Here is a 22,484-nt window from a genome sequence, read left to right as displayed (position 1 = left end):
CCAAACAAGAAATGGCCAAAAGCACCTAGTTTCAGTCCAATAACCAATGCAGGAAGCGGGGAGCTGATGGGTCAAAGACTGTGTGATAAATGATGGGGAGGGTGTGAATCAATCTTTGCCCAGGATTCACCTTCACAACCTAAAAACACCACTCATAGAATATGGAGGAAGACACTGCAAAATATTCCATGCCACCAGATATTAATGTGGATGGTAACAAGTGTCAAGTCAAGTCAAGTCAAGTCAATTTTATTTATATAGCACATTTAAAAACAACCCACGTTGACCAAAGTGCTGTACATCTGATTAGGTACTAAGGAAAAAATGAAACATACAGTAGCACGCAAACATAACAGCACATACAAAACAGTTCACAGCGCCTCCTCAATGAGCCTCAAACGCTAGGGAGTAGAAATAGGTTTTGAGCCTGGACTTAAAGGAGTCGATGGAGGGGGCAGTTCTGATGGGGAGAGGGATGCTGTTCCACAGTCTAGGAGCTGCAACCGCAAAAGCGCGGTCACCCCTGAGCTTAAGCCTAGACCGCGGGTCTAGTGTGGTTTCATTGGGCAAGTGGATATGTTTGCCGTCCATCTCAATTCACCACTGAACTTGGTTTAGTTTAGAGATGTGGTGCAGAAACAGCCTCTTCGGCCCACCAAGCCCACGCCGACAAGTGATCCCCGCACATTAACATTATCCTACACACACTCGGGATAATTTACAATTTTAACGAAGCCCATTAACGTACAAACCTGTACGTCTTTGGGGTGTGGGAGGAAACTGGAGCAATGACAGTCCTGCTTTGACTGCACTGATCGGAATGTGTTCAGGGAAGCAACCACAAGCCTCGATGAGTACGCAGACACTGTGGCATCCGATGTCAGCTTTTGCGAGGACAGTTGGATTCCCACTAAGACCCGGATCTGGTTCAACAACGACAAGCCCTGGCAGAATTCAGACAGCTCCGCCAGCCTAAAGATGAGGCTGACAGGAGCGGGGATACAGACCTCTACAGGCAGGCCAAGTACAAGTTGAGAGGAGGAATCAGAGCTGCCAAGGAAAGGTACTCTGAGAAGCTGAGGAGCAAGTTCTCAGCTAATGACTCATCTTCAGTTTGGAAGGGCTTGCAAGAAATCACCAGCTACAAGAGGAAAACCTTGGACAATCGTCAGCTGACCAAGTCAAGTCAAGTTTATTTGTCACATAGACAGACAAGATGTGCAGTGAAATGAAAGGTCACCCACAGTCCAGCAAGAGAGGAATAAATATAAACAATTTCACACACAATCACAACCAACACAAAACAACAACAAAAAAGAAACATCCATCACAGTGAATCTCCTCCAATCACCTCCTCACTGTGATGGAAGGCCAGAACGTCTTTTCTCTTCCCCCGCGGTCAGGCTGTTGAAGCCCCGCGATCCGGGGTGGGCGAAGACGCTGCCGCTGCACATCGGGGCGGTCGTGACCTGAACGAGTTCTACTGCAGGTTTGAGAAACAGAAACATAACCCTGGGACCCCCCCCCCCAAATCACGACCTCACACCTACTCACAGCCTGACTCCTTTCTGCAAAGACTGAGCCCTTCCCCACCCACTCCTCCCTAATCACCACTTCACACCTACTCACAGCCTGACTGCAGCCTGCAAAGACTGGCCCCTCGTCCACTACACACCCGCTCCTTGCTGCCCAACATCAGTCTGGCCACTTCTCCATCTCCAACAATAGAAATTGAGGAGATGGAGAGGCTAGCCAGGACCGCACAATGTTTCCCCCCTCTACCCTCAAGCTTCGTGCTGAACAACTGGCTTTATGCTTTATTCTTAATGGTATACTGTATGTTCGTGTTGCTACTTGCGAGCGGAGCACCAAGGCACATTCCTTGTATGTGTACATACTTGGCCAATAAACTTATTCAGTCATTCATTCATTCAGCTCCAAGAACTTACGAACTTAGATACAAACCAACATGTCCCTAGTTTGCCTCATTATTTTGCCATTGCTTTCAAATATTAGATGCTTTTCCCTCTTCTTTTTCATGTATTACTTTGGTAGTAAGAATAGGAAGGCAGATTATTATCTGAATGGTGTCAAGTTAGGAACAGGGGACGTACAACGTGATTTGGGTGTCCTAGTGCATCAGTCACTGAAAGGAAGCATGCAGGTACAGCAGGCAGTGAATAAAGCCAATGGAATGTTGGCCTTCCTAACAAGAGGAGTTGAGTAGAGGAGCAAAGAGGTCCTTCTGCAGTTGTACAGGGCCCTAGTGAGACCGCACCTGGAGTACTGTGTGCAGTTTTGATCTCCAAATTTGAGGAAGGATATTCTTGCTATTGAGGGCGTGCAGCGTAGGTTTACTACGTTCATTCCCGGAATGGCGGGACTGTCGTATGTTGAAAGACTGGAGCGACTAGGCTTGTATACACTGGAATTTAGAAGGATGAGAGGAGATCTTATTGTAACATATAATATTATTAAGGGGTTGGACACGTTAGAGGCAGGAAACATGTTCCCAATGTTGGGGGAGTCCAGAAAAAGGGGCCACAGTTTAAGAATAAGGGGTAGGCCGTTTAGAACGGAGATGAGGAAAAACTTTTTCAGTCAGAGAGTTGTAAATCTGTGGAATTCTCTGCCTCAGAAGGCAGTGGAGGCCAGTTCACTGAATGCATTCAAGAGAGAGCTCGATAGAGCTCTTAAGGATAGCGGAGTCAGGGGGTATGGGGAGAAGGCAGGAACGGGGTACTGATTGAGAATGATCAGCCATGATCACATTGAATGGCGGTGCTAGCTCGAAGGGCTGAATGGCCTACTCCTGCACCTTTTGTCTATTGTCTATTGTCATGGTTGGTGTGGAGTCAATGGACTTACTTTTATGCTGTGTGAGTATGACTCAAAGGGACATTCGTGCTATTTTAGCTGAACACCCCCTTCACCACAATCCTCATCATATCTCATTACTTTCTCTTACATCCAACTGTTGTTTAAAACCACTAGTCAGTGGTCTGTCCTGGTGAATTTATCAATGGGTTCTGACTGCTCAGAAGGAAATTAGATAACTGAGTACATCATTGTGCTGGTGAAGCAACATAACCCCAGGGCACCAGGTCCAGAAGATAACAGCAATGAGGTGTCTAAAACGTCTTCAGATAGAGAGAAAACTGTGTAAGACAATGCCAACCTCTGCTCCTTTAACCACATTAGTCGAAATGATTCTATGAAAACTAGATGGAAATTCAGCTGACTCTTGCTGCAAAGCCGATTACAAAAGGTAGCACTCATTACTCTAAGTAATGAAAAAGAATATCAACCAGAACAGACAAGAACATCAAGGTCAACAACAAGAACATTGCCTGTTAAAGCCATACTATGCACTATGCCATTGTAATTTCTTAACTGGTCTTCTCACCAACAGGATCAAGGGAAAGGTCAAGTCTAACCATGGATCTCTGAGATTCCAATGTAATAACTACTGAATGTGAGGTCCTGGCCCAGCTCGTTCCAAATGTTGACCCTCAACCACCCGCTGAACAAGCTGGATTTCGTCGTGGACGCTGCACCACCCACCAAATAGTCAAGCTGACCAATGACATCGAAGACAGTTTGGAAAAGGGTCACAAGACGGGCATCACACTGGTGGACCTCACCGCCGCCTATGATACAGTGTGGCACCAGGGCTTGATCTTGATGCTCCTCCGAACCACCCCTGACCGTCATTTAGAGTGGTTCCTTGCCAACATCCTTGCCAACTGCAGTTTTGTACTCAAGACCAGTGACGGACAATCTAGCCAACTGCGACGCCTAAGAAACAGAGTCCCCCAAGGCTCAGTACTGGCCCCCATGCTCTTCAATCTCTATATCAGCGACCTGCCATGCACGACCTCGCGCCAGTATGAATATGCAGATGACTTGGCCCTACTGCATTCGGCCAAGAGTTGGTCAAATGTTGAGGATGTGCTCTCGGCGGATATGGAACTGGGTCGCCCTGAACCGGCTCCGCACAGGGGTCGGCCGGTTCAACGCCAACATGCATCGTTGGGGGTTGCGTCCATCAGCAGCCTGCGTGTGTGGAGCAGACCAGCAAACAGCGCAGCAAGGCATTTTGGACTGCACTGTCCTCCGTCCCCCTGGTGGAGGGGTAAACCTCACGGCCCTCGACAACAGCACATTGCACTGGCTACAGCATCTGGAGGGCTTCACATAACTTCTGCTGCCTCAAACGCAAGAAGAAGAAGAATGTGAGGTGCAAAAGTTCCTCTCTCTCTCTCTCTCTATATATATATATATATATAGGCAGTCCATCTAGCAGAGGGAAAACTCTGATCTAAAACCTCCACTGCCTTGTGGCCATATCCAGTCATGGAAAAGGCTCCAGGAGTAAACCTCAAGAAAAATCCGGAGTCGGAGTCCCGAAGGCAGTTCGTCGTTGTCTACAACCTTGTTCTGGCAGCTCCTGCGATGGCGCTGGTGCCAAACTGTAACGGCTCTGCTGTTCCTTTGGATCAATCAGCGACGTGGAGAGGGGGGACGTGCTGTATGGGCAACAGCCTGTCCTTCATATGACATCGCCCAGGTTTCTCTTCTTAGATACCCATGGTCAGCCATGACCGAGGGGTGCCTAAGAAATATAAGTGTGTGTGTGTGCGTGTGTGTGTGTGTGTGTGTGCGTGTGTGTGCGTGTGTGTGTGTGTGTGTGTGAGTGTGTGTGTGTGTGTATGTGTGTGTGAGTATATATATATATTATGTGTGTGTGTGTGTGTGTGTGTGTGTGTGTGTGTGTGTGTGTATATTATGTGTGTGTGTGTGTGTGTGTGTGTGTGTGTGTGTGTATATATATATTATCATATCATCATATCATATCATATATATACAGCCGGAAACAGGCCCTTTCGGCCCACCAAGTCCGTGCCGCCCAGCGATCCCCGTACATTAACACTATCCTACACCCACTAGGGACAATTTTTTACATTTACCCAGCCAATTAACCTACATACCTGTGTGTGTGTGTGTGTGTGTGTGTGTGTGTGTGTGTGTGTGTGTGTGTGTGTGTGTGTGTGTGTGTGTGTGTGTGTGTGTGTGTGTGTGTGTGTGTGTATATATATATATATATATATTATGTGTGTGCGCGTGTGTGTATATATATATGTATATATACACACACACACATACACACACACACACACACACACACACACACACACACATATATATATATATATACACATACACACACACATATACACACACACATATATATATATGTGTGTGTGCGTGTGCACGTGAGTGCGCGCGTGTGTGTGTGTATGTATGTATGTATCTATGTACATATATACATATTTATATATGTGTATTTATGTGAGAGTGTATATATATATATATATATAAGCTTATGTTCATGAGTTATCGTAGCAGAATTAGGCCATTTGGCACATCAAATCTACTCCGCCATTCAATCATGGCTGATCTATCTTTCCCTCTCAACCGCATTCTCCTGCCTTCTCCCCATAACCCCTGACACCCGTACCAATCATGAATCTGTCAATCTTAGTAGATGGGCCTAAATGGTCGGCATGGGCGTAGTGGGTCGAAGGGCACGTTTCTATTGTGGGCCCACAATGTCCCTGCCAAACATAATGTCAGATTAAACAAAACCCCTCTGCCTGTACATGGTGAACATCACCCTCGTTCCCTTCATATCCATGTGCCTATCTAAAAGCCTCTTAAACACTACTGTCATATCTGATAGATATGATCAGACAGGATAGTCCGCAGAAAGGTCCCGACCCGAAAAGTCACTCATCCCTGTTCTCCAGAGATGCTGTGTGACCCGCTGAGCTTCTCCAGCACTTTGTGTTTCATTTAAAAATAGGTAAATAGTGGCGGTACTGCGGTGCAGCGGTAGAGTTCTGCCTTACAGCACCAGAGACCCGGGTTCGATCCTGACTCCGGCAGCTGACTGTACGGAGTTTGTACAGTCTACCCGTGACTGCGTGGGTTTTCCCCGGGTGCTCCAGTTTCCTCCCACACTCCAAAGACATGCAGGTTTGTAGGTTAATTGGTACGGTAAAATTGTAAATAGTCCCCAGTGAAAGTGTTGGTGATCGCGATTGACCTTTGGATAGGAATGTGGATATGCTGGGAATGATATGGGTAGTATGCAGGTTGATAAGTGATGGACTTGGCATCATGTTTGGCACACATATTGTCGGGGGAAGGGCCCGTTCCTGTGCTGCATTGTTCTACGTTCTATGTTCTAGCATCATGACACAGCTTTATTTCACTTTAATTTTCCATGTGGTGGGTTTTATCCAGAGTAGATGCTCTACTTCAATTTCTGCCCCTATACTTTTGGCAGGAGAGTAAAGATACGTTGAAGTCTCCAGTATAAGCACAAGATTTTGGGAGGGAGAAATGTTATTCCAAGAATGGTAGCATGTTTGCGCAGCAGTAGAGTTACTGCCTTACGGCGCCAGAGACCCAGGATCAACCCTGACTACAGATGTTGCCTGGATGGAGTTTGTACGTTCTCCTTGTGACCTGAATAGGTTCTCTCCAAGATCTTCGGTTTCCACCCACACTCCAAAGACGTACAGGTTTGTAACTTAATTGGCTTGGTATAAATGTAAAAAAAACTTCCCCACTGTGTGTAGGGTAGTGTTGCTGTGCAGGGATCGCTGGTTGGTATGGATTTGGTGGGTCGGAGGGCACTGTTTAAATGCTGTATCTCTAAACTAAACTAAACAAATGGCATGGACAGTAATGCCATTAACTGGCAACAACAAAAAGTAAATGTGAACGATATTAAAATTTAACTCTCAAATTCCTTCCTCCCTATTCCGAAGGATCTTCCACATTCCATGCCGATCATAATGGCAAGCAACACCAATGAGTGGGAAGGACAGACATACAACAACATGATTCTAACATGCTGTACTTCTGGAAATAACTACCAGCAAAATCAACAAGTGCTTCATGACCAGTTTGAAAATAATGCCAAAGACAAGAGTCATAGTGGGGAAACATGCACTTTGGCTCAATTTGCCCACACTGACCATTTACACTAGTCCACCCTGCATAACTACCATGTGTGTGGGCCATATCCCTCTAAACCTGCCCTATCCATGCACTTGTCTAATTGTTTCTTAAACATTGCGCTAGTCCCTGCCTAAAACAACCTCCTCCGGCACCCACCACCCTTTGGGTTAAAAAGTTACCCCTCCAATTCCTATAAAATCTATGGCAAGGAAAATGCAGTGTGGAGATCTGATGCAACATATATATCTGCCCAGTTTTATTATGGGAGATGCCAAATGCATAGACCATGAGGCTAACGTGTCCATTTGCTCCTGACATGGTGCTATTCTTGGCAAGCCCTGTGTCAAAGCAGCTTGGCTTCTTCAGCACACTATGTTCACACCACCGACATCAAAATAGTTTACCATCTGTTGCACTAAAACCATCTGAGGATATTTGGCAAAACAAATGCCTGAGAGGTACAACCCAACATGTCTCTAGTTTGCCTCATTGGTTTGGTGTTGGTTTTTGTGCTTGTTCTCTCTTCTTTTTTGTGCATTATAGAGACTGCTCTGTTGCATGAGCGTTTGACAGCACAGGGCCTCTGCTCGCTGGATTGTAGGAGGATGAGGGACCTCATTGAAACTTACCCAATAGTGAAAGGTCTGGATAGGGTGGATTTGGAGAGGATGTTTCCAGTAGTGGGAGAGTCTAGGACCACAGGGCCTCTGCTCGCTGGAGTGTAGGAGGATGAGGGACCTCATTGAAACTTACCCAATAGTGAAAGGTCTGGATAGGGTGGATGTGGAGAGGATGTTTCCAGTAGTGGGAGAGTCTAGGACCAGAGGGCACATCCTTAGAATAAAAGGACGTACCTTTAGGAAGGAGATGAGGAGGAATTTCTTTAGTCAGAGGGTGGTGAATCTGTGGAGTTCGTTGCCACCGACGTCTGTGGAGGCCGTCATTGGGTATTTTTAAGGTGGAGTTTGATAGATTCTTTAGTGCGGGTGTCAGGGGTTACGGGGAGAAGGCAGGAATGGGATTTGGAGGGAAAGATAGATCAGCCATGATTGAAAGGCAGAGAAGATTCGACAGCTGCATGGCCTAATTCTGCTCCTGTGACTTATGAACTTGGATACAGACCAACATGTCTCTAGTTTGCCTCATTGGTCTGGCGTTGGTTTAGGTGCTTTCAAATATTAGATGCTTTTCCCTCATCTTTTTTGTTTATTATTGAAACTGTTGTGTTGGATGTAGTGCAGATGTACATTCTGATAGACAGGATCAATGTTGATTTTATGGGGCAGGAGAGCAACAGGAGTCAGAGAGGGGGAAAATGAGAGAGAGTCTCACAGAACTCCCGTCGGAGAGAGGAGGAGAACCTCTTCAGAGAAGGTACACCTTGAAGAGATTTCACAGTGGAGGGGCCGAAATGTAGAAACAAGGAAATGCAGATGCTGATTGACACAAAATGACACAAAGTGCTGGAGTAACTCATGGGGTCAGGCAGCATCTCTGGAGAGCATGGATAGGTTCAAAGTGCTGGAGTAACTCAGCGGGTCAGGCAGCATCTCTGGAGAACATGGATAGGTACAAAGTGCTGGAGTAACTCAGCGGGTCAGGCAGCATCTCTGGAGAACATGGATAGGTACAAAGTGCTGAAGTAACTCAGCGGGTCAGACAGCATCTCTGGAGAACCTGGATAGGTACAAAGTGCTGGAGTAACTCAGCAGGTCAGGCAGCATCTCTGGAGAACATGGATAGGTACAAAGTGCTGGAGTAACTCAGCAGGTCAGGCAGCATCTCTGGAGAACCTGGATAGGTGACGTTTCAGGTCGGGACCCTTCTTCAGACTGATTACCTATTCATGTTCTCCAGAGATGCTGCCTGACCCGCTGAGTTACTCCAGCACTTTGTGTCCCTATATTGATGAACATTGGCTTTATTCCACACTCCATAAATGTCGCCTGATCTGTAAACTCCAGTGGTGTGATTTTTTTTATCAATACTGTACCCTAAGAGGAATCCTGTTTGAAACAATAGGATTCCTTCAAAATCTCAGTTTAGTTTAGTTTGTTATTGTCACATGTATCGAGGTACAGTGAACAGCTTTTGTTTGCTTGCTATCCAGTCAAAGAAATGACTACAGATGATTACAATTAAACCACCCACAGTGTACAGATACAGGATAAATGGTAGAATATTTAGTGTAAGATAAAGTTCAATAAAGTCCTTTTAACGGTAGGCCGAGGGTCTCCAATGAGGTAGATGGTAAGTCAGGATAGGATGGTTCAATTACATGATAACAGCTGGGAGGAAACTGTCCCTGAATCTGGAGGTGTGCATTTTCACACTTCTGTACCTCTTGTCTGATGGGAGAGGGGAGAAGAGGGATTGACTGGGGTGAAACTAGGTTCGTAATTTTGTTGCTAGCCTTGCCAAAGTGTAGAAGGAGTCAATGGAAGGGGAGGATGGTTTGCGTGATGGTCTGGGTTATGTCCAAAATTCCCTGCAATTTCTTGCAGCTTTGGATGAAGCTGTTCCCCTAAACCAGACCGTGATGCATCCCGATAAAATGCTTTCTGTGGACGTTGGGGCGGGTTCGTTTGGGACATGCAAAACTTCCAAAGCCTTCTACGGAGTAGAGGTTCCTGCCCATTACTTCAATGTGGCTGGTGCAGGACAAATTTCTGGTGATATTTATTCCTGTAAACTTAAAGCTTAATCTCAATTTAATTCATTTGTTAATCTGTCAACAGTGAATACATTATTACACTTTGTTACTTTACTCTTCTGTTTTTGTGATTCACTTGAAATATTGGTGTCATCTTTGTTTCTTTGAATAAGATTGAGACCACTTTGCACCAATGACCAGAATGGTCAGTGGGACAGGTACAAATCAATTGTGATTGTGCCTGTATCCCATTCAGTTCCACAATGACTCTGAAAGGTTATTGTGCTTCCATTCTTAGCAGTTGACCAGTAAACCATGCAATGTCAGTGGAGCCTGTATTTTATTTGATATGTATTTTTAATGCTCTATCAATCGAAGTCCCATTAAAAATTGAAGAGTTGCACAAAACCTACTTGCAAGTCACTGTACTTGACAAAATGGCTTGTTTGATGCCAAATATAAATATATTTTATCATGACAGTGCTAATGTAGTTATTACACTTTGAAACATTACAGCACATCCAATGTTATTTGCAATAAAACCATGATTATATATTATTAAGGTAACGATCGTTAATATATTCTACAAGGTAAGCAGATTTAAAGTTACATTGTGGATCAATTGAGATCTCATCCAGCTTGGAGTCTCCCATTAAAAGTGATATCAATTCAGAGCTCTTTAACTTCCCCTGAATGATAAATAAGAAAATGAAAGCTCCAACGGGCTTGTGGAGATGTCCCAAATCAGACAAAAATAATTAATATTCCAATACCAAAGGCTTTTGCTTAGATAACTGTTCATTGTATAATCGACCATAGGGATTATGCCAACCATCGGCGGCACAGTGGTGCAGCAGTCGACCTACTGCCTCACAGCACCAGAGACCCAGTTTCGATCCTGACTACGGGTGCTGTCTGCACTAAGTTTGTACGTTCTCCCCGTGACCTATGCGAGTCTTCTCCGGGTTCGTCCCACATTCCCAAGACGTGCAGGTCTGTTGGCTAATTGGCATCAGCAAATTATAAATTTTCACTAATGTATAGGCTAGTGCTTGTGTAAATGGGTGATCGCTGGTCGGTGCGGACCTGGTGGGCCAAAGGGCCTGTGTCCGCAATGGGCCCCTAAAGTCTAATCAAAGTGGTCTTCAGGGCCAAGCACTAAATTCATCTGTCTGTCATCTCTGCAGGACGTACGCTTGGAACAGAACGCGCGGAACGTAAATGTAGACACTAGCTGATATTCTCACGAGGTTAAAATGGCAAGTGACTGACGAACAACTTGCTCCCTTCCACCAAAGTCACTTCAGTCATGTAAACAATACGTGACCTCAACCAGTACTCACTAGACCGAAGGAAATACCGAAAAAAAGCAGAGAAGAGGAATAAATAGCTCACTGCAGAACGAACGCAGTAACAAAGCTAAGCCATATCACATTATCAACAAAACATTTTACTTGCAGGGAACCATGAGCAGAATTTTAATTCAAAATAATCTTTGTGGGATAATCACCAGAAAAAGGCTGACAATTCAATATTGGAAAAAGACTTACAGACAGTGTTCTTGTGGTCGCTGTCCTTGCTGGGAAGCATCTTGACTCCTCGAGACTTCAGGTCAATCGCCTTTTTCACTATTGGAAAAAGAGAACAAAAATGTTAAGAAAAATAAGAAAAAACGTGCAAAAAATAACATGTGACAGAATTTTAAAACTTCTTTTATGTGCTGTTCAGTTTCCATGCTGGAACTTTAGACAATAGACAATACACAATAGACAATAGGTGCAAGAGTAGGCCATTCGGCCCTTCGAGCCAGCACCACCATTCAATGTGATCATGGCTGATCATTCACAATCAGTACCCCGTTCCTGCCTTCTCCCCATACCCCCTGACTCCGCTATCATTAAGAGCTCTATCTAGCTCGCTCTTTAATTCATTCAGAGAATTGGCCTCCATTGCCTTCTGAGGCAGTGAATTCCACAGATTTACAACTCTCCGACTGAAAAAGTTTTTCCTCATCTCCATTTTAAATGACCTACCCCTTATTCTTAAACTGTGGCCCCTAGTTCTGGACTCCCCCAACATTGCTAGCATGATACTAGCATGATTTTCATATACTAGCATGATTTTCCCCTTCGTAAATCCATGCTGACTCGGAACGATCCTGTTACTGCTATCCAAATGCTCCGCAATTTTGTCTTTTATAATCGACTCCAACATCTTCCCCACCACTGATGTCAGACTAACTGGTCGATAATTTCCTGTTTTCTCTCTCCCTCCTTTCTTAAAAAATGGGATAACATTAGCTACCCTCCAATCCACAGGAACTGATCCTGAATCTATAGAATAATGGAAAATGATCACCAATGCGTCCACAATTTCTAGCGCCACCTCCTTAAGTACCCTGGGATGCAGACCATCAGGTCCTGTTGATTTATCAGCCTTCAGTCCCATCAGTCTACCCAATACCATTTCCTGCCCAATGTGAATCTCCTTCAGTTCCAACGTCACCCTAGGATCTCTGGCCACTAGAACATCTGGGAGATTGTGTGTATCTTCCTTAGTGAAGACATATCCAAAGTACCAGTTCAACTCGTCTGCCATTTCCTTGTTCCCCATAATAAATTCCCCTGGTTCTGACTTCAAGGGACCCACATTTGCCTTGACTAATTGTTTCCTTCTTCACGTACCTAAAAAAGCTTTTACTATCCTCCTTTATATTATTGGCTAGCTTACCCACGCACCTCATCTTTTCTCCCCGTATTGCCTTTTTAGTTATCTTCTGTTGCTTTTTAAAAGATTCCCAATCCTCTGGCATCAGAGATACAGCATGGAAACAAGCCATTCTGCCCACCAAGTCCACGCCGACCAGTGATCACCAACCAGTACACTAGTTCTATCCTACACATGAGGGACAATTTACCCAAGCCAATTGGCCTGCAAACCTGCACGGCTTCAGAGTGTGGGAGGAAACCGGAGCACTCGGTCACAGGGAGAAGAAACAGAATCCATCCAGACAGCGCCCGCCCGTAGTCAGGATCGGACCCAGGTCTGTGGCGATGTAAGGCAGCCACTCTATCACTACGCCATTGTGCCACACTTATACTTTACATTTCACCTCAGTACAAGGTGAACAAATGCTGAGATTTCTTAACATTTCTAGCTTGGATTGTGATGCGCCTTATGAAAATACTTATGGTTTTGATCTTTTTACCATTCATTTGCCCTCCAGAGATTACCCTCCTTATGTTTGGGTCATCTCAAGGAATGCAGGGAAATGGGTTTACATACAATTCAAAATAACTTTTTTTTGCTCTATTATTGGAGGTCTCACTTGGTCCATATCCCTCCAAATCTGTCCTATCCATGTACCTGTCTAACTGTTTCTTAAACGTTGGGATAGTCCCAGCCTCAACGACCTCCTCTGGCAGCTTGTTCCATACACCCACCACCCTTTATGGGTTATTTATCAATCTGATTTATCAATGATGTTTCACGGCTTTTTTTGTAGCCCTCCTAATTTCTTGCTCGTGCTTGCTTCTGTTACATTCCTCAGGGTCCACGTGCAATTTGTGTTTTCTCAACTACACATGTGCAATTAATTCAACACCGTTTTGTAAACGTGATAATTGCGAACCACATTTAATTTAATTTTACTTTTGCTGCTGGTTGAAAAAATGATTGACTAGTGGGTAACCTTTTTGGAAAAATCAACGTGAAAGAAGGGAGAAAGAGCAAATAAAATGTTTTTAATTATTAAACATAAATGAAAGTAATAAAATTGATAAAGGGATGCAGAAATGCTTGGTGAAAACAAAATTAGCTATCAATTTATAAAACGTTGACATCTTCATGATCATTAAGTCGATATTGCTAATGAATTGTCCAGTGAAGTAACCTGACGAGGCACATTTAGTTTAGCTTAGTTTAGTTTAGAGATACAGCGTGGAAACAGGGCCTGGGGCCCACTGAGTCCGTGCCAACCAGCAATCACCCGTGCGCTAGTTGTATCCTACACACCGGGGACAATTTACTGAAGCCAATTGACCTACAAACTTGTTCATCTTTGGAGTGTGGGAGGAAACCGGAGCACCCAGAGAAAACCCACGAGGTCACAGGGAGAATGTGCAGAATCCACACGGACAAGGTCTGGCACTGTGAGATAACCCTCATTGATGTATCCAGATGAGCACTTGAATTGCCAAGACATTGATGGCCATGGACCAAGTGCTGGCAAATAGGATTAACGGACATTATGGGCCAAAGGGACTGCTTCTGCACTGTCTAATTCAGGTTCATTGAGGTGCAAATTCCCCAAATTAATTTGAGTTCCAATCACGTCAGTCATAGGTTCTTGGAGCAGAATTATAAGAAAATAACTGCAGATGATGGTACAAATCGAAGGTATTTATTCACAAAATGCTGGAGTAACTCAGCAGGTCAGGCAGCATCTCGGGAGAGAAGGAATGGGTGACGTTTCAGATCGAGACCCTTCTTCAGACAGAATTAGGCCATTTGGCCCATCAAGACGACTCTGCCGTTTAGTCATAGCTGATCTATCTTTCCCTTTCAGCTCCATTTTCATACCTTCTCCCCATAACCCCTGACACCCTTACTAACCAATTTTAGCATTTAAAATATCTATTGACGGCCTCCACAGCCTTCTGTGGCAATGAATTTCACAGATTCACCATCGTCCTTGCTCCTCATCTCCTTGAGGAGATCAAGATCAAGGTCCTTGCTCCTCATCTCCTTCCTAAAGTTATGTCCTTTTATTCTGAGGCTGTGCCTTCTGGTCCAAGACTCTCCTACCAGGGCCGTCTTTACAGCATTATGGGCCCCGGGCAAAGCAGTGTACTGGGGCCCCTACGACAACTACTCACAGGAATAAAAATGTAAATGGTCGATAAAATTAAACATATATTTATTTTATTGGCACTTCCAACAAAATCGGTGTTGAAACATTAAAAACATGCTGTACAGCAACAACTAATCAACATGATAAACATTTCCCCCACTCTCTCTTCCCCCCCACCACCAACCCCCACCCTTGCTGTCCCCCTCCCCAGTCCCACTCTGCCTCCTCCCACCCCCACTCTCTCCTCCTCCCACCCTCCCCGTCGCCCCCACCGTTACTCTCCCCCACCCCCCTTTCCCTACCAGCCCCCCCCACCCCCCCCCCCCCCGTCGTCGTGCCGGCGAAAATCACTTACCGAAAAGCACTTAGCGATGGACTTAGGGTGCTACATTGTTGCGAAAAGCACTTACAGATCGCTGTGAGAAGCACTTAGGGATGGAAAAGCAAAGCACTTAGGGAGCTAATTGTTGCAAAACAGATCGCTGTGAGAAGCACTTAGGGATGGAAAATGTTGCGAAAGAAACACTTAGGGTCCGAAAATGTTGCGAAAAAAGCACTTATTGAACCTACATTTTTAAAGTAGTATTTATTTATTGCAAGTAACATACACAGATCAGCATGGGGCCCCTATGCTCGTGGGGCCCCGGGAAAGTGCCCATCAGGCCCATGCGTTAACACGGCCCTGTCTCCCACAAGTGGAAACATCAATTTCCCGGATTAGCGCTGTTACTCCTCTTAAACAGGGGGTGGCACAGTGGCACAGTGATATAGTTGCTGCCTGGCAGGGCCAGAGACCCGGCTTTAATCCTGACCATGGGTGCATGGAGATTGTTCATGGTCCCAGAGTAAAACCACGCGGCCACAGGAATAACACGCAAACTCCATCATCTAGGTTTTTTTCCAGGAGCACCGGTTTCCTCCCGTATTCCAAAGATATGGAGGTATGTTGGTCATTTGCCTTCTGTAAATTGTGTCTGGTGTGTGTGTGTGTAGGATAGAACTACTATACGGGATGATTGCTGGTCAACACGGACTCGGTGGGCCGAAGGGCCGTTTTTGTATCTCAAAAGTAAAGACTTTTGACGTCCAATTGCAGCTGTACATTTTACAAAACAAGATTTATATCTTTCTTTGAAATGCCAGCAATTTTTACCAGGCAGAGAGATAAAAAATATGATGGGCATAATTGATACGTGCTGAAGTTAAAATATAACAACATTTGTTCCCTTATAGATCTTATTTAAGTTCATGAAAAACGTGCATTGAACTCCAAATACTGTTTTTAAGTCATTAACATGACATTGACTCATTTGTTTGCAAATGTCATGTCCCAGAAATAGTCTTGAAAGGTTGAAATCCACGAGAGATATTGTGAAATGAACAAAACGCGACACCATGCTGGAGGAAAGATGTTGTTATGCTGGAAAGGATGCAGAGGATTTATGAAGATGTTGCCAGGACTTGAGGGCTTGAACTATAGGGAGAGATTGAACAGACTGGGACAAGATTCCTTGGAGCGCAGGAGGATGAGGGATCTTATAGAGGTGTATAAAATCATGAGAGGAAAAGATTGACAATAGACAATAGACAATAGGTGCAGGAGTAGGCCATTTGGCCCTTCGAGCCAACACCGCCACTCAATGTGATCATGGCTGATCATTCTCAATCAGTACCCCGTTCCAGCCTTCTCCCCATACCCCCTGACTCCGGTATCATTAAGACCTCTATCAAACTCTCTCTTGAAAGCATCCAGAGAATTGGCCTCCACTGCCTTCTGAGGCAGAGAATTCCACAGATTTTACAACTCTCTGACTGAAAAAGTTTTTCCTCATCTCCGTTCTAAATGGCCTACCCCTTATTCTTAAACTGTGGCCCCAGGGTCTGGACTCCCCCAACATTGGGAACATGTTTCCTGCCTCTAGCGTGTCCAATCCCTTAATAAACTTATATGTTTCAATAAGATCCCCTCTCATCCTTCTAAATTCCAGTGTATACAAGCCTAGTCGCTCCAGTCTTTCAACATACGACAGTCCCGCCATTCTGGGAATTAACCTAGTGAACATACGCTGCACACCCTCAATAGCAAGAATATCCTTCCTCAAATTTGGGGACCAAATCTGCACACAGTACTCCAGGTGTGGTATCACTAGGGCCCTGTACAACTGCAGGAGGACCTCTTTGCACCTATACCTCCTCTTGTCATAAATGCCAACATGCCATTAGCTTTCTTCACTGCCTGCTGTATTGGGTAGATGCATAGAGTCTCTTGCCCAGAGTAGGGGAATCGAGAACTAGAGGGCATAGGTTTCAGATGAGAAGGGAACTTTTAAACACAGAGTGTGGTGGGTGCATGGAACGGAGTGCCGGAGGAGGTAGTTGAGGCAGGCAATATAGGAGCATTCAACAAACATTTGGACTGATACATGGATAGGATAAATTTGGAGGGATGTGAGCCAAATGGGATTAATGCAGATGGGATATGTTGGTCAGCATGGGCATGTTGTGCCGATGGGCCTGTTTCCATGCTCTCTGATGCTTTTGCAGACTCCCACTACCTTCTCAATGGCGAAGGGTTTAGCAATAAGGTTGAGTACTTGTTTTGATGTCTGCATTGTCTAACAGAATGCAGAAACACTATCAACACTGAAGATGAGGCAAGCTGGGCCAATGACTTAACATTGGCTCCGGAACAATAATGATAAACTGCAGAAACATCAAGAACATAAACGCCAGGCAATATTACAGTTCCCCTGTTATCTGTTGATCCAAAGGAACTCTGGCTGCCAGCCAGAGTAAATTGAAACCGATACCAAGCGTTTTGTTTGGACTGCCTCAGTGAATAGTAAAGTTGCTGACAGGAGATGTACCAGTTGGTAAGAAGCCAGGCCAGTCTCACCATTCTGCTTGCTTCTGTTCTGCGCCAATTAGTACAAAAAATAAAGGCTCTCTGATGGGCAATCTCTTCCAGGGAAAACTCTTTTCTGGATGGGTCTTGTGTACTTTGGTAAAGGCTCCATCGATTACATCCCATCAACATAGGGCAGCACAGAGGTGCAGCGGTAGAACTGCTGCCTTACAGCACCAGAGACCCAGGTGCGATCCTGACTCCAGGTCTTGTATGTACTGAGTTTGTATGTTCACCCTGTATCTGCAAGGGTTTTTCTCCGGGTGCTCTGGTTTCCTCCCACACTCCAAAGACAGGCAGGTTTGAAATTGTCTACAAATTGTCCCTGGAGTGTAGGGGAGAACTAGGTGATTGCTGGTCGGCATGGACAAAATAGGCTGAAGGGCCTTCTTCCATGCTGTATCTCTAGTCGAAAGTCTGTATGCCTTGACTAATTGTCCCCTGGCAGCCTGGTTGGTGTCAACCAATGTGTGATTAAAAAAAACACCCTCAAATCCCCTTTAAAACACCTCTCCCACCTTAAACCAATGTCCTACTGATTTTGATACTCATACCACAGGTGGAAAAATATTCTGACTATCTACCCTATCTATGCCTTTCAAAATCTAACACTTCCATTTAGCCTCGTTTGCTCTCAGGAAACTGAGGCCAACCAATCCAGACTAAATTCTTCCAATCCTGATAACTCCCCTCTGCTCTCTCTCCAGCAAAATCCCATCCATCCTCCAACATGGAGGCCAGATCTACATGCAATACTTCAAGTACATCTGAACCTGTGTTCCAGAGAGTTTCACTTCAAATCCCTTATACTCTTATATTCCCTGCCCCAATCAATGAAGGCAATCATTATAAGCTTGGAGTACACGTCATCCAAGATTGCAAGAAACTGCAGAGTTGTGACCTTGCACCCAGACCATCATGCAAAGCAACGTCCTTTCCATTGACTCCATCGACACTGCACGCTGCCTCAGCAAGGCCACCAGCATAATACCAGTGATAATCAAGGATGAGCCTCACACCAGTCACTCCCTCTTCTTCCCTCCCCCATCAGCCAAGAGGTTGAGAAGTGTGAAAACGCACACCTCCAGATTCAAGGACAGTTTGTTCCCAGCTGATATCAGGCAATTGAACCGTCCTATCACCAAATGGAGAGCGGTCTTGTCTTCCCATTTAGCTAATTGGAGGCCCTCAGACGATCTTTAATTGGACTTCACTGGACTTTATCTTGCACTAAACATTAAGCCCTTATCCTCTATCTGTACACAGTGGATGGCTGGATTGTAATCATGTATAGTCCTAACACTGACTGGATAGCACGCAACACTGTGACATGTGAACATGTGACATGTGAACATGTGACAAAAACTTTACATGTGACAATAATAATACTGAACTAAACTAAACTGAATAAGTTCTCTCTAGGACGTGAACCTTGACATATCCTCCATTTACAACTGGCTTCTGGCATTCTGGTGAGTCAGTTAGAATTCTCGCTAACAAACTCTTGAAGGTTGTGTTCTCACTTCCATGCCCTGTAGACCCAAGACAGGGTGTCCAAGTGTAGCTCCAACTGCAGTTTGAAGATGGTACCGCCGCTGAATGGACAGCACGCAACAAAAAGCATTTCACTGCAATAAATTAACCTGAAAAGAAAACTTTCCAGATAAGAGTACTGAGCCTGAACGAAACGGCAGCGTTTTCTGACTGTGCCAGCATTAAAACTGAGTGGATCATGAACTGGTTGTCAAGGATGACTGGGAGACAATCTGGTGCCCTCAAGGCAATGTGCGTTCAACCAACCGCTCTCTGACCCATCAGAAAACCTGACAGTGTGGGAAGGAACTGTAGATGCTGATTTATACCAAAGAACGACACAAGAGCTTTTTCAAACTTCTGTACCTCTTGCCTGATGGGAGAGACCGGGATTAGACTCTTTATTGATAATGTTGGTGGCCTTTACCATGAATATAGAAGGAGTCAATGGAAGGGAGGTTGCTTTGCATGATGGTCTGGGCTACGTCCACAACTCTCTCAATTTCTTGCGGTCTTGGATGACGTGTACTCCAAGCTAACAATGATTGCCTTCATTGATTGGGGCTGAGAATATTGGGGCAGTATTGGGATTTGAAGTGAAACTCGATGGAACACTGGTTCTGCTGTGCTCGGAGTATTACATGCAGTTCTGGTTTCCATGCTGCAGAGAGAGCAGAGGCAATTCAGCAGGATTGGAAGAATTTAGTTTGGATTGGCTGGCCTCAGTTTCCCTGGAACAAGGGAGGATGTGAGGTGACAGGAGTAACTCAGCGGGTCAGGCAGCATCTCTGGAGAAAAGGCACAGGTGATGTTTTGGGTTGGAATCCTTCTACAGTGGAAAAAACCTTACAGTCTTGGCCAAGACAATTCACGAACTAAGACGAAAACCAACGGAGAGTGACATTATCCTATTTCTAGACGTAAATATCAACAAAAAGTAAGGGCGGGTTCATTTTATTTTCAGGTCTTTGTAATATTAACTATTAGCTTTTATTTTAAGCAAATCTCTCGTAAGAATTAAGGTATAAATGTGCAAAACAAGGCTTGCTTTCATTGATTGGTATACTCTAACTGTAAAACAATAACCGATTGAAACAGTTATCACCAACAAGGTGCATTTCAGTTATTGGTAGACAATAATTTCTGCAAGAAAATGTATCTGGGGCTGCGATGCACCTAGTGTGCGATGCACTCTATCAATGGAGCAGTGAAAGAGTTGCTGCCTCACAGAGCCAGAGACCCAGGTTCGATCCTCACCTTGGGCACTGTCTGCACAGAGTTCGTACGTTCTCCCTGTGGCTGCGTGGCTTTTTTCCGGGTGCTCTGATTTCCTCCCACACCTCAAAGACGTGCGAGTTTGTAGGTTAATTTGCTTCTGTAAATTGTCCCTAGTGTGTAGGATAGGCCCAATGAACTCGGTGATCGCTGGTTGGTGCGGACTTGATGGGCCGAAGGGCCTGTTACCATGCTGTATCTCTAAACTAAACCAAACTAAACTAAATCAAACCAGGTGAAGTTACACCGCAGTTCATTTCCATTGGTGACATCTTAACTTTCTTTTTGGTTGGTGAATGAAATACATTTCTGCAAACTAGTATCTGTTTCTGGACTCATGATTGTTGGTTGGGGTGGACTTGGTGGGTCTGAGGGCCTGCTTCCACGCTGTATCTCTCTGTTAAACTGAAATATATATATTCCTTTCCAAATGGGAAAGAAATGATAAAAACCCAAGTTATTACAAAACCATTGAACAATTAGAACCTGTTGTGAGCAGATAAACTTGGCACTGGATTAAAAATAAGCTCTTTGTTAGTCAGAGCCTTGCCTGAGAAAGACATTGTCATAGTCATAGCCTTGCCCAAACTGCCTGAGACAGACCATTCTCTTGAACTGTTAGGACTTCAAGGAGATTAAAGAAGTGCCACCTGTGACTTTAAGAGCAGACCCAAGTCAATGTTGAAAAATAAATGTGGATGATTTAACATTGAAGGAGGACGGTGGGAAGGATAGAATTAGGACAAATACCTCAGTCCGAAGAAGGGTGCTGCCCTGAATCGTCAACCCTTCCATTTTCTGCAGAGATGCTGCCTGACCCGCTGAGTTACTCCAGCACTTTGTGCCTAACTTCAGAATCCAAGATCCAATCAGCATTGACAAATGATCAACTTCAAATATATGAATGTGTTTCAAATCTCTGCTCATCTGGGAAGGAATATCTGTAAGTGTATCACTATGTTTCTAATTAATTCCATTCACCACTGCATGCATAATTACAAAGCGAATCAATAAATGCTCTTGAGATCTATTGCTCTGGAAAAGAAAACCAATTGGATTAAAGTTCAGTCTTGGTAAAATATTTCATTCCAATCAAAAATATTTTTTATATTGATAAGCAGTCATGGAGTCTGAGAGAGTCATACAGCGTGGAAACAGGCCCTTTGGCCTAACTTGCCTACGTTAACCAACATGCCCCTCGTCCTTCACCTGTCCCACCTGCCTGCATTTGGCCCAGATCCCTCAAAACCTATCCTATCATGTACTAATTCAAATATCTCTTAAACGTACCTGCCTCAACTACCTCTGGCAGCTCGTTCTGAATATCCACCACCTTTTGTGTAAAAAAGGTTCCTATTAAATCTGTCCCCACTCACCTTAAGCCTATGACCTCTGGTTCTTTATTCCACTAACTTGGGGGTAAAAGACTCCGTGCATTTACTTGATCAATTCTTCTCATGATCTTGTCCACCTCTCTAAAATTATTCCACAGCCTCCTGCACTCTAAGGAATAAAGATCTGGTCTGTTCAAGCACTCCCTATAGCTCAGGCCCTCGAATCCTGGCAAAATCCTCATAGTCATTGGTGATGTGATGTGCTATTTTTTAAATAATGCACAAAGGGCTGTCATTGCCTGGGTGACTGTAATACTTCTTAAAATAAACTGTTTGGCATGTCCAAGAGACAAGTTTGCACTCTCTTCCCTGTACTCAAAGGGACTGTCCTTCATAGTACGTTAACGGCCAGCTATCTGTTGTAGGAGTCCCGTCCGATCTCCTTCAAGGAACGAGACAATTGAAACCCTGTATCTTTGGCTTCTATTGAAGCCTACTAAAACGCAGATCACACTTTCACACACATAAGAGTGTGGAATCACAGCAGCAGCTGCACTTAGTTCAGAAGTTCCCAAGTTCTAGTAGTAGAATTAGGCCATTCGGGTCATCAAGTCTACTCTGCCATTCAATCTATCTTTCCATTCAATCTATCTTGCCATTCAAGCCATTCATTCTGACTGATCTATCTTTCCCACTCAACCACATTCTCCTGTCTTCTCCCAATAACCCCTGACACCCGTACTAAACAACTTCATATAAATGTAGATATAACTCCAACTAACTGCCTTCATGGATATCTCAGAAAATTACTTCTGCAACTTCTTGTCAGATCCACTTGTTTGTGTATCCTTATTTGCAGGCCGACACTGTGGCACAGCGGTAGAGTTGCTGCCTCACAGC

General features: G+C 44.6%; 1 protein-coding gene across 1 annotated transcript in view; it reads right to left on the bottom strand.

Moving 5' to 3' along the window:
• LOC144593406 (CUB and sushi domain-containing protein 1-like) overlaps nucleotides 1-22,484 on the bottom strand; it is a 1,892,487-nt gene that overhangs the window by 673,235 nt on the left and 1,196,768 nt on the right. Inside the window, exon 7 of the mRNA XM_078398909.1 lies at nucleotides 11,236-11,313. Within this exon, the coding sequence (XP_078255035.1) occupies nucleotides 11,236-11,313 (78 nt within the window). The remainder of the gene's footprint in view (nucleotides 1-11,235; nucleotides 11,314-22,484) is intronic.

This window comes from Rhinoraja longicauda, chromosome 5, assembly GCF_053455715.1.
Source record: "Rhinoraja longicauda isolate Sanriku21f chromosome 5, sRhiLon1.1, whole genome shotgun sequence".
Classification (NCBI taxonomy): Eukaryota; Metazoa; Chordata; class Chondrichthyes; order Rajiformes; family Arhynchobatidae; genus Rhinoraja; species Rhinoraja longicauda.
The sequence above is the reverse complement of the archived record's forward strand: the minus strand, read 5'-3'. Positions and strand labels throughout refer to the sequence as shown.